Source organism: Caenorhabditis remanei, chromosome X, assembly GCF_010183535.1.
Source record: "Caenorhabditis remanei strain PX506 chromosome X, whole genome shotgun sequence".
NCBI lineage: Eukaryota > Metazoa > Nematoda > Chromadorea > Rhabditida > Rhabditidae > Caenorhabditis > Caenorhabditis remanei.
Window position 1 is genome coordinate 18,746,024 of NC_071333.1, and position 13,539 is coordinate 18,759,562.

Genomic DNA, 13,539 nt, shown 5'->3' on the forward strand with positions numbered 1-13,539 from the left:
GAATTCATTCGAAATGTATTCCGGAATCTGAAATGACAAAAAGTGCAATAATGAAATAAATAAAATAAATGATCTTTTAATTGTCATCCGTCGAATGATTTTAGTGATGAATGAGCTTTCGTAGGTGTTGAAACAAATCTAGACAGAGGAGTGAGTGTATAAGATTCTAATTTGAGAATTTCTCTCGATCTGTCTACGTAAGCAACTTGTGTTTACTGGTTCATAAAAATTTATTTTGGAGAAAATGAGTGTTTTGATGAGAAAATGAGAACGCTATCACGGAAATAATATGCACTTTAAAAATACAGCACTTTTAAGTTTAGAATCTCCAAATTTGTGAAAAAAAACAATGAAATGTGGTGAGTCTTATGGTATGGAACATTTCCAGGTAGGCGTGGATTGTACTCCGATTGGGTAGCTGGAAATATAATTTGCAGGTTGTGAACGCAGGATACGGTGGTCTACTCGCTTATTATCTCCAGGCTTCATGACATTCCCGAAATACGATTTTTGGGGGTTGAATGTTTGATTTTTTATATAAATATAGTAGGCAAATTGCAGGTTAGGGTAACATTTTGAGTAAAAAGTGGAAGAATAGTAGTAAACAATCTTACGGTGATTTGCGTCACAAAAAAAAAAGAATCAAAGATGGGAGCAAAAATAAACTCTAGGATCTATGTCCAACAAATGACAAGAATAATTAGAGACAAATTTTACAGCTATTGATAATTTGAAAACCATTCGAACACAGACAAGATATGAAATAAAGCTGAATTATATAGCGATCTGTGTGTAACTGCAGGAAGGCACTAATTTAAATATTACCTAAAATAGGAACTGATCTGAGTTAAGAACACACATAGCAAATCGTCGTTGCAGGTTTTCTTTTTCAAGAAGCGCAGTTTTTCAATCACTGTTTTAGGTTTTCTCGTCAGTCTTGCCAATCGAGACTGTTGCAGTCATCATCAAAAATTATTGTCTGTATTTGGTGTTCCATCGGTTTTTTCTATCTTTCTGTGTCTTTACATTTTCATTTTGACAGAGATTCCGTTCCTAAAGATCTATTTTCCTTTTGCTGATCGTTGACTTCCACTCGATTGGATTTGGTCATCGATCTACAGAAACCCATTTCGTTCTCTGTTTTAACTCATCGCGTTCTCAACATTTCAAAACATAAATTTATTTTTTCTTTCGTTTCGGAGGAGATAATAGCAGATTGAGTAAAGTAAAAGGTTGTAGAGATAGTGTGTTTGTGTAAGATACTCAGGATTTTCTTTCAGCGTAAAATGTTAGAAAAAATTCCATCAAAGAACTAACAGGATAAAAAAGGAAATTGAAGAAGGGGATGTTTTTCAGATCTAAAAAATTATAGAAAAATGCATTTCAATCGACCAAGTTGACGGACAATCTGTTTTTTTTATTTCTCAGATTAAGCATACCAAAACCTGGCCCGACCCGGCAAAACCCAGGATGATCCGAAAGCTCGGTATTAAAAAGATAACCAATTAACAGAAAAATTTCGACCGTTTTTCGATTTTTCATCAAGAATGTGAGCATTTCTGATGATTTTTCAGAATTTCTTCTATTTTTGCATCATTTGTTTTTGAAAGGAGGTAGTCCATTGACAGTGTGGAAGTAATCAATTGGAAGCGTGCGTTTCCTGTGGGATAATTTCTGAATTGAAAGAGTTTTTTTTCAAAATAATTTGAATCTTGAATTTTTGCGACAATTATCTCGGCCTTAATTTAAGGGGATGTTTTTCAGATCTAAAAAGTTATAGAAAAATGCATTGAAGTCCATGTCAAGAAAATTTCTCTGCTGACACCATCAATGCAAATTGTTTCAAGAATTCGATAGAAAACACACCACACTCTGAGTTTTTGGAAAAGAAAACCCAAACACCATCATCAATTGGAATCAGGAGACGTGAACCAGTCCTCCAGCGGCGATGTGACGTAGCTGCTAGGCATTTGTTTTTTATTGTTTTTTTGAAAAACTTTCTTCAGTTTCTAAATTTTGTCAAAATGTGTAGATTAGTTTTTAAGAGGAAGATCAAGATGTTCATTGCTGTGGAGTTCCTGTTTCTTGAGAATCATCTAGTTGTTTCCTGAAGAACGTGTTAGATTTTTTCAGATTTTAAGCACGAATTTTTCATCGCAACTTTTATGTTTTTTAAATGTTGAAGAACGGATTCACAGTTGCAACACAATTTTCATTTTCACGGAATCTAGTCAAACCCTCAAGAAATAGGATTGCACTCCAAGTTCATCAGAACATCATTCATTTCTTCATAGTGTATACTGTTTCGACAAAAATTCCCCTTAATTTAGCCCGATGAACTCTAATTCAAGAGAAAAACCATGTTCTCAACTAAACTGTTTGCTAATAATGTGAATGTTGACTTTTTATGTAACTACTATTTCAAATTTTTATCCATCAGAGGGAGAAGTTGAACATTCGTTATTTCTTCTTCGATTTCCGTCGAGCTAAGTTTTCGGTTTGAAGCAATTGTTAATTGAAGTAGCATCAAAAACAGTTTTATTTGGAAAACCTGGTTTATACATTGATTCGATCGAAACCTGTATCAAAATATAATAAAAACCTACTTCTAAAAAGAACTTATCTCTTTCACAGAAATTCAAAACAGTTCTCGAAGTTAAATGAAATATTTTCTAGATTTCGCAGCTTCCTCGTAAATGTTTCCCGTAAATGTTTCTCGTAAATATTTTTGTTCTCTTGCATATAGTCAGGTTTCGAGTCGAGACCTCAAGAACCTAGGTGCAGCGCGGTTGCGACGCGGTCGGTTTGGTGACGTCGTACTGAGAGAGAAAAAGACAGAGAGGGTGGGTAAAGAGTAAGAAATAGAAGAAATAGCATTGCTGGATGCCGAGACTACAGATACCGCCGCCGAGTATATGTGCCCTCTCTGGTCAGCGGTGTGTCTCGCTTTTCCTCTCGTCCCCCTTCTCTCTCTTTCATTTTTTCCATTCGGCCCTCCTTCACACTCTCAACAACAGCGATAAACCAGCGGCCGGAGCGATGAAATACAGAAGAGAACGACATATTTCATGTCACTGCTACAGACTACAGAAAAATCCTGCGGCTGGAATATTTGGAAAGAGGAATCATCCTTGGGAATTCAGTTTAAAATAATATAGTGAAAATGTATGTTTTGAACTTTCTATTCAGGGAAATCGAATCACAATGAGAGAAATCCATTCACAACAAGGGGATCTGGATGCTACATCGACGTGAAAATTTTTGAGACAAAAGTTTTATAACAGTTGTGTGACTGTTAGGTGACAATTGCTATCGATATCAAGAAATCTAATGAGTTCACTATCTGAATTAGGTTAAAACCCCAGAATTGTGCCTTCAAATAATGGACTTCGTTGACTTGTCGATGTATTGATAGAGAATCCTGTTCCACTGATGTATGAAGATACTGTAGCCTAACGGAACCAAAAAAAAATCTGAAAGAGAAATTATGTTTCAATGTATTCTTCCTGGATCCAGGTTTTCTGAGGACAGGGTATGTACAAACAGTGAAAAGTTAGAAAATAGTGTTAAGTTAGGTGGTATCCCCAAATTCTTACCAGAAGCATAATTAATGAAACTCGTCGAATCGACTAGTATCTGAAAGTATCTGAATGAACAATAAGCATCTGGAATCAGTAGAATAAGAGGTGCATAGTTGCTCGGGTTGAAAGAAAGGATCAAATGGAAGAGAGACTTATAAGCAGCTGTATAACATTTTTTAAATGTGGCTGTAATTTCTAAAGTATGCGACCCAAACAGAGAAAAACGTCAAAGACATCAAGGACTTCACTTGGAATCCAGAAAAATATGGATTTTATCGGGTTATTAATTCTAGATGTTCCAGTATCATTTCCAGATCCAGATCAAAAGTGGCTGTCCAGTGTCCTCTGCTTCGTTCTGAACATAAAAGGAAAGAATGTTCTTCACCTGAAAAACATCCGAATGTCAGGTTTTGAATACGTTGTGGAAAGACAACGGTTACTCTTTGGTTCAAATGAAGTTTCTGTTTAAATGAATTATTTGGTTGAGACTAACTCAGCATCTGATGAACAAATTTTGAATCTGTGGGAAGTATAAATTGAGATAAAACCATTCTGAAAGCTGGCTACAGTCTATGCGTACTTTGGAACATCCTCAAGATTTTCTACTGTTCAAATTTTGGTTGAGCTTCACTCGTAAATACATAACTTATTTGTCCTGCTCCGGAACAATTGAAAAAATTGGTTATTCTCAGTACATACGTAGACACTTCAAGTTATGAGAAACATTTTTTTCTATCTCAGACACATCCTTTTTTCTCCAGTGGTGCACACATGCAACGACGTTCCGAAATCCCTCCTCGCCTGTTGTTTATTCATTAGCTCAATTTATTCAAACCGTTTTTATTGAAACTGAGCTGAAATTTGTTTTCCCTTTGAGGATGATCAAATGTAAAAAAAAATAAGCTATCAAAAAAGTGGTCAATTTTTGTTCAAAGTTTCTTGTAACGCTTGATTTTGTGTTTTTGAGAAACCAGTGAATATGTCAGGTGTAGATTTACGAGCAACCATGTAGTTTTACGACGAGATACTTTCTCTGTTTCATTTCTGTTTCATGATGGTTTATAGCTTTAAAAAGATAGTTTTCAGTAAATAATTGTTTTTTAAAGGGGCAAAGTTTTATTTCGTTTACGAATAATCAGTTTTTCCGTAATATAAACAAATACGACGTTTCTTCGCAGCTCTCAAAAATTTCTGGAGGTTTGCACATATTTCAAATAAATGTTTTTTTTATATCAATTTGATTTTGTTTCAGACATAAGAAAATTTTATATATGCATAGAAAAACATTTTATTTTTTTCTGTAGTTTGCCCTCCTTCTCTCTCTCTCTCACTCTCACTTGATTTGCAGTCAAACTTCATATATTCAGAATTTGTACAAATGGAGCTATTTTTCGTGCTACACGACAACTTTGCAGTCGAACACGATGATTTCCAAACGAAATTCGATTATCAGGTATTTGTTTTTTTACTTACAATTACCAATCATTAAACTTTTTTTTCAGTCTATATTAGATCAAAAAAAGCAAAAAATCAATGAACAATGGAAAATCATCAATGAAAATCAGAAAATCTATTTTGAAAATGGAGAAAGACTTGTTGGTCGTGGAGCAAGCAGTCTTCAGTCGTTGGGACTTGAAGATGGCACACAACTGATAGTTGTAAGTTGTTATTTTATTATTAGAAATTGTTGTTTATTGTTTATACGGCTAAAGATTAAACTTTCTTGCTTATTTTAATATTGTTAACAATGCAAAAGCATACAGAAAATTAGCCAATTAATATATAGCTAGTGAATTTTGAAACTGGAACAAACTAATATATTTCCCCATATTGACTTTTCCATTTTTAGAGACATGGTCTGGAATCGACTTGGTCTGCTGTATTAGATCGTGAATCAAGTGTTCTGCAAGAGCACAAAGATCATCTGAAAAAAGAAATATACGAAGATGCAAAACGAATGATTGATAATCTGGTAAAAGCTCATTTCTTCACTACTTTCCCGAAATTGGGGGACCGTCGCTTTGTCATTGAGAAGAAGTTCCTGAATTCTTTCGATCGCAAATCGGAACAGATTGGAGTAAGTTGTAGTCCAGCATTCTTTCAAATAGTTATGATTAATATTTAGAAATCGTGTCAGATACATTTCAAGAAAGTGTACGGAGAGCAGGTAAATATTACCTTCGGATCACGCGAAGACGGTACCCGGGCCGGTTGTGTCTGCATTCTTGATGATGGATCGACTATTAGCAAATACTACGTGATGACACAACATGGAGCGGGAGATCGATCAACAAGTAAGTTTAGTTATTTTGATTTTGAATTCCTAATCTGAATCGTTTTAGATACACGACATAATATCGATCTGAAAGAGCTTTTCGTATACAAGTTTCTCCAGGAACTCAATATGGGAGCAGTTATTGATTTTGTTCACGGCGAAATTTATTCCAGACGGATAGTTTACATCGCTAGTAAAGAAATTGCTGGTTTCAAGACCCTTGATTATATTCAACTTGCTCAACCGGGAACTGTCGAAGAGTATATTGAATGTGTTAATCAGATGCTGTTCGTGTACTCTGTGTTGATGCTGGAGGACCATCATACAGCAAATATGGGATGTGATAATGGGCACAATCCGTTTATTGTTGATTTCTTGATAATCGGAAGACCTATGAGTAGTGTGAACGACATTCACGAAGGAGTGCGCATGGATATTAGTTTCAAGTAAGTCATTTATTTAACTACTGTAATAATACTTGCGGGTTCATTTCAGTGCGTTGCTCGGAACATTCGACTAAAGGCTGGAAACATGTATTGAATTTTTGAGAGAATCAAATTTTTCTGCCGTTTTTGAGAGTGCCGTTGACTCCTTTTTGCAACACCAAAAGCCTATCTCTGATAAACTCCGCCTAGTGTTTGACAAGCCTCAAAAAACAGACGATCTCAAGAAATATATCGATAATGTTCGCAACAATATCAAATTGTTTGCCACATATCAATGAGAAACATAGTTTCGAGTATCCTGGCAACTCAAACTTGAGAATTCTCATTCCGATTGGTGGAAGGAACGTAATTCCTGACGAGGTGTTAGAGAGATACACATATGGACGATTTGTGTTTCGTTACGACTTATTCGCCCCGACAATAGTTCAATTTGGATAAGAGTAACAAAGGAGAAAACTGATTATTGACTTGGAGAAGACGTTTCAATGAAAGACTACCTGAACCGAGAAAAAATACACGATCGATTGTTTGGAACTGATTCTTCGATACCACACTAAGGGTTGATGGAAATTCTTTGGAATGGGTATTTGAATGACACAATCATTTTCAAACTGGTGAAATCGAAAATAAAAATGTTTTTTGAAAAATGTCTCGTTTTTTCTGTCTATATATAGCGATTCTGTCTCGTCCATTTGATGCGATCCTTCAGTAGTCACCTATCTATATCCGCTGGAGTCATCACAGCTAAGATCCTGAAAACGCTTGCCGTCTTGTTTTGCCAAATTGAAATGTATTTCTCCAACAATAAAAATTGAAATTTGAAACACCAAGACATTCATTTCTTGAAAAACAAAATTATGACTACAGAGAAAATTTACGGAAAAGGAGGGGAGGGGAATCACAGACTCAAAGGGGTGAAGCTTAACTGGAGGGATAAGTTTTGAGAGGTGGGAAGAAAAATATGATTGTTGGAGGTGAGGGAAATGAGAGGTTGGGATAGAAATGAGAAGAACTAGAGAAAAAATGGAAGGTAAATAAAATTAAGATCAATTGGAAAAATCTCGGACAAAATATTTCAACAAATAGAATGCCTGGAAATGTGGAAAGAGGGAACACGGAGATCAGATTGATGGCAACGAGCGGACAAACTGTTTCAACGATTCATGATGGCTCGTTGTTTATTCCAGAAGTCCGCAAGTTTTTCCATGAAAACAGCGGCGTTCTCTCCTTTGTTGGCGGCACATTTCTCGAGGAACTTCTCCTTGTCCGATTGTTTATACCAATCATTAATAACATCAACAAGAAAAGGGATGAGTGTCGACAACGAGATTGAATAAACCTGAAATACCATTTTTCAGATACAGTACTGTGCAAAAATATACAAACTTTGATCGTGAGAGTGGGTCATTTTAATTCTGATTGTCGCACTTTGTAGCTTTTTAGTGGATCCTACATATCTGAAATGCAGATTCATTTCAGAAGTGGACAACTTCTACTTACGGGCATTCCCTAGCAAATTGCGTATCGTCAAAGTAAATTCTCCCTCAAGTTGATCAGTGCAAAATAGAGTAATGGTCAAAAGGACACTCTCTAGGAAGTGCCCGTACAAAAAATTCTTCAACTACAAAAATGGAGCTCTGTTTTTATTATGCATGATCCATCAAAAACAAGCTGAATCACTATGACAGAACTTCTATGACGCACTCTCAAAGTTGGACAATTTCAACTGAAAACGGCAAAAGTTCATATATTTTTGCACAACACTGTACACGCATTTTATCACGTTTACATTAATCGAATTTTCATGTGCAATTACATATATATCATTGATTTCAACTCCGGATGCCGGGAAACAGAAGGAGAGAATGGAGAGAACAAGGGTAACAGTGCCGAGCAGAAATGAGAGACGAGTGTGAAGAAAGTTTGTTTCTAGCACAGGTAAACTTTTTTTGATCTCATGACTCCAAGCATATTGAGTAAACTTCCAATCCTCTGCTCTGAAAATCAAAAAAAAACATTCTTGTTTTATCAAAGTAAACTTTCTTTTTCTTGAAGTACTGAATTAACATCCTATTGGAAATCGTCATGAGCCCATTCAAAGTCCAAATTCCATAGTACACTTTGAAGAATGTTCTTCCTCCATCTTTAGTGGAAAAGGCGAAGCAGTGGGACTCTCTTTCATCGGTATCCTGCTCTTCCAGAATGCAGTATGTTATACCCATTGATATCACAATCTGTAGTCAGTTCATAAATATTGTTAGAGAGTTCTGCAGATTTACCATTGAAAATAATTTGATCCATGAGTACTGTTATACCGTGAGGTATATAAACCTCAACGTGAAACCCTAGTCACGTGCCCCGATTATTCTTGTATTCATTTCCGTATAGAAATCAGTTCTAATAAAGTTCCGAATTAGAAACACCGTCTGACTCACACTCCTGTAAAGGATACAACAGTGGCGATCAGGATCACAAGAACTCGAGGAAAGCAGTAAGAGCAGCAGCAGTAGTAGAAGTAAGAGAAGTAGTAGAAGTAGCAGAAGTAGAAGCAGCAGTGAGAAATGACAGAAGACGTCGATTTGAGTACTAAAGGGGAAGAAAGCCTTCTAGAAGATAGGAAAACAAGACTCATGGATTCGTTGATAGCGAGAATGCAAATGTTCGTGTATGACCCAGAGGGAGGATGTGCATTCGAAGACTGGTTTGATCGAAATGGCGAAACGATTACGGAAGATGGAGCATCACTAGAAGACGGAGCGAAACGAAGAATTCTGTTGAGTAGACTGAGTCAAACCGATTACACTTATTTCATCAGTCGTATTTTACCCAAGAAAGTGAGAGAACTGTCGTTTCAGGAGACCGTCGATACCCTAATGGAATGCTTCCCATCGAATTGTTCAACATTCAAACTTCGTTTCGATCTACTGCACACAACATTTGATGGAGGAGATTTGAAGGAATATACAGCCAAACTGAGGAAAAGTTATGCAATTGCGAAGTACAGTAGTATGACGGATGAGCAGCGATTATGTCTTTTATGGATTCAAGGTTTGACGACCGACGAAACACAATCATACAAGGTGAAAGCACTGCATTTAATGGAAACCAGACCGGATACAACCTTAGCAAAGTTGGAAGCCGAGATTCTGAAGATTATGGAGATAAAGAAGGACGCAACCGTCGGACAAGAGAATTGGATGGTGCGAGCAGCAAAAAGTGAAAGAAAAGGAGTTTATCGTGAGTCAGCGGAGAAGAAATCAGAAGCAGTAGCAGCAGCAGATGCAGAAGGATGTTATCGGTGTGGAGGAAGGCACGCATCAGATGGATGTTGGACTATGAAAGAAGATTGTTACGAGTGTGGAGAGAAGGGACACATTGCAAGGAAATGCCAATCGAGACGTGGAAATCAGCACAATAAGCCGAAAGTTTTCCACCAGAGAGCAGCAATTGTTGAAGGAGTTAAAGCAGAAGATAGTAGAATCTATAGAACTGTGCTTGTGAACGGAACGGAAGTGAGAATGCAGGTTGATACTGGATCGGATATTACCCTAATCAGCAGAGATGAATGGAATAGAATCGGAGCGCCACGGCTAAAGAAAACGAAAGCAGTAATTCGAGATGTAGCTGGCAATTTGATGACGATCCATGGAGAAATCAGCTGTGCAGTGGAATATGAAGATAGCCAGGCGTGGACGAGAGCGTTTGTTGGAGATGGTGATAATTTACTTGGACTGGATTGGTTGGAGGAAATTCCCGAAATATTGAAGTTGCCCGAAGAATACACCGTGAACCGAGTGGTCAGAGAATATCGAGGTAACACAGGTAGCAGCAGAAGAAGAGATTTTGTGGTAAAAACAGTGAGAAGAGAGCAGCCCGATCAAATGAAGATTCGTGGAAGACCAGGAAGAAATTCGAGTAACCAGAGAGATTGGAAATGGGAAGAGAAGAAGGCGTGCGGAAGTGTGAACAGTAGACTGAATTTTGAGAAGAAAGAGGAGAAGAGACAGCAACTCCACGGAAAAGAAAATGGCAGATGTTTCACAGAAGACTCGTCGAAAGAGAACTCTTATCCCATGGCCTCACTAAAAAGCAGTATTCCAGAATCGCCTTGGAACATGGCAGCGGCAGCAGAAAATCAGTCGTGTCATTTGAATGGATATGGATATGGAACTGGCAACTCCGTTACTTCATCAAGCGAGCATATGATACCTTACTGGAGACCTGGAGGATTACCGATAAGCTGCATGTACTGGTTGCCGTCATACAACAACGATGGATGGTTTTATATGGCTGGTCGTCGATTTCGTTGGATATTAGAAGAAAACCCAGGATTAGTGAACTTCTAATATATCGGGGGAGATGTTATACCGTGAGGTATATAAACCTCAACGTGAAACCCTAGTCACGTGCCCCGATTATTCTTGTATTCATTTCCGTATAGAAATCAGTTCTAATAAAGTTCCGAATTAGAAACACCGTCTGACTCACACTCCTGTAAAGGATACAACAAGTACCAAACACTTTTGCGATACTTTCCGAATCCGTTGATTGCCCAAACTCGCTCAATCGATGAAACCAGAAAAGTGAGGGAGAGGTAGAGGAATGAACCGCTGAAATTAATAAACTTACTTTGAAAGCAGGTTGTGAACTCACAAGAACATATATCTTTTCAGATTACAATTTCCAGAATCCACATCACACGAGTCGAAAGGAAACATGACACACCATGGAAGCATCTCAAGGTTGAGAATAATGACCGACGCTAGCACAATGTTTGCGATCAAAGCAGTCCAATGGAATGTCTGTTAAAAATATGGTTACAATGCTAATGGTTTCTTCAACTTACCTTCAAATGTAGTCTCCACGTGGAAGTTCTTACGTGGTTGTACAGCACCATGCCGGTAAGCGGAATGGCAAGAGCGGCCGACATGATACACAGCCGAAGAATGAGCTTTTATTGCCCTTGCTTTCTCATATGAGGAATCATGGTCGGGGTGAGTAAAACGAAATTGTTAGTCGATCCTGGATAAGCTGAGCTGAAGGAAAACCAGGAATCTGACACCTTCCTATTGAAGAAGTTTGATAAGGTAATACGTCACAAGGTTTCAGTATAACTGGAACTAGTGTGTAGGGAAGTAGTTGGAATCCACGGTGGTGAGCCAAAAAAATGGGGGCTCTACGTGTACTTTCTAACAACGGCTATCTTAATTTTCAGTCGAAAACATAAACAGTGTGCTTAGTACGACGTAATAAGCTGGCAAAAGACTACGGAAAAAACTATATGACAGAAGAAGACTTTGTCATCATAACATGTACCTATTTCTCCCTAGAAGTCATCACTATGTAGTCAACTATTTTTAGTCAACTGAAAAAACTGAGAAGGTTATGGATCTGCGAGTGAGAAGAAAGAGAAGACACCACCAGTCACGAACCTCTCCCAAGAGGATGTTGATTAAAAAGATGATCAGGTAAAATAATAATATTTTCGAAAATTTTCCGCGTGATCAGTATTCAACGTGATATTTCAAGATTTTACTCAAAATGGAGAAGATCCACGGGATAATCTAAAATTGCACTGAAATTTGAAAAGTGTGAATCGATTAGAATTCGAAACGGTGAAATGACGGGAAAATTCGTGAATAAAAAAAACATTGTGTAGCTTCAGGCTCAACGTGGTGAAAAACATGAGTAGCTAGGATACGGCACTCAACGCCAGCTGGCCGGAATGCTGGTATCTTAACAACGGTTCACATGTCAATTTCATTTATAAAATGGGCACTAGATGTAGGGAATGAAAGCAACTAGCTCGATCGGAATCGGTGGGAATAGGACTGGATTATCAATCTTACGGATGCATGCCAAAGTTTGGATCACAACTAACTTTCTTATACAAAATAAAATGAAGACTTTCCGGAGAGAAAATCACTTCGTCATTCCCCTCCGACGCTATTTGCAAATTTGGGATATACTTATCACTGAGAGAACAGAGGAAAGAAAGAAGGTATAGCTTCTGTTTGCTACTGTCACGCCCTCTCCTCTTTTCCAGTTCCTGGCACGACACGGCACCACCATGCCTCAGGGAGTTTTAATTCTCCATATGCGTCAACAGTGACAAAACCGTTTGGATTGCTCGTTAGGGAAGATTCAGAAATAGAAAAAGATGTTTGATTCTTAATCAGAAAATCGCGACTCGATGGGAATCCAACTGTGCTGATTGACATGGACAGGGGTAGTAAAGTCAATACCCATTCATCCGTTCTCTTTGGACTGTGATAAAGACTTTGAGGTCGAGAAGCTGAGTTTTCAACAGCTTTGAATAAGTTTTTACCCGACGCCGGCTCCACTTTCTGTTGAAAAACGGGCACTAGATCCAGGGGATGAAAGCGACTGGCTCAATCGGGGATCGGTGGAAACAGGATGATCAATATCACTTCTATGTTCAAAAAATAACTGAACAGTTCCTGAAAAAAAATTGTGAGTACGAAAGGAATATATTCCATTTGGAAAAAATTCATTGCGAATTATTAAAAACGACATAGATGAGCAAGTACAAACGTTATTATGGAATGGTCAGGGAAGCACAGGTCCCTGGGTGTACAAAATATCAATATGTATCACTTCCGATCGGACATCAACTCGATTAACGAGAAAAGACCAAAATGAAGTTGTTCTTGGGGACGGGAATCTTTTCGGTTAGATGAAGGTTTGACCGATTCGCCAGCTGAAATTATAGATTGTATGTTACAAATATAGTTGTCTACTTGTTTTTTATGTTTTTGGTTACTTTAGAGGAAATAGGATTGTTTAATTTTTTAGAAGTGTTCTGAGCAGAATTTGTGAATGCTGATCTGAACCATTTTGTATAGGCAATATGCAGAAGGTGGGTCAAAAAATCAGGCACCTCAATCTAAGTCAAACACTAGCATGTGTTCGATTCAAAGAAAATGTAGTGAGTATCAAAACTAGCTAGTTTATAAGTGAAAAAAAAAACTTTTGTTCAAAAGTTAGCAGCTAAATCTACAGGAAACTAAACCATTTATTTAAATATGAAACAGTATCAACAAATGGTTTTTTGTTAAATAAAAACTCGTTGGGAATATGATCAGTTCTTAGTAACGCCGAGGCACGTTCGGAACATCCATACGACCCGAAAAGTGAGTATGAAGGTACAAATAACTACTAGAAACTAAAAGGTTTATTTCAATATGAAATAGTATCAATAAATGTTTTTTGTTGA

General features: G+C 37.5%; 2 protein-coding genes across 2 annotated transcripts; one reads left to right on the forward strand and one right to left on the reverse strand.

The window, feature by feature from the left end:
• Positions 1-4,959: 4,959 nt before the first annotated feature.
• Positions 4,960-6,376, forward strand: GCK72_025784 (uncharacterized protein; the record flags this gene model as incomplete). Its single annotated transcript, XM_053736480.1, has 6 exons — positions 4,960-5,034; positions 5,084-5,239; positions 5,431-5,658; positions 5,707-5,875; positions 5,924-6,302; positions 6,352-6,376. 6 exons carry the CDS (start codon positions 4,960-4,962, stop codon positions 6,374-6,376), a joined length of 1,032 nt encoding a protein of 343 aa, XP_053580046.1.
• Positions 6,377-10,752: 4,376 nt separating this feature from the next.
• On the reverse strand, positions 10,753-11,232 carry GCK72_025785 (uncharacterized protein; the record flags this gene model as incomplete). Its single annotated transcript, XM_003105463.2, has 3 exons — positions 10,753-10,912; positions 10,956-11,104; positions 11,149-11,232. 3 exons carry the CDS (start codon positions 11,230-11,232, stop codon positions 10,753-10,755), a joined length of 393 nt encoding a protein of 130 aa, XP_003105511.2.
• Between the last annotated feature and the right edge of the window lie 2,307 nt (positions 11,233-13,539).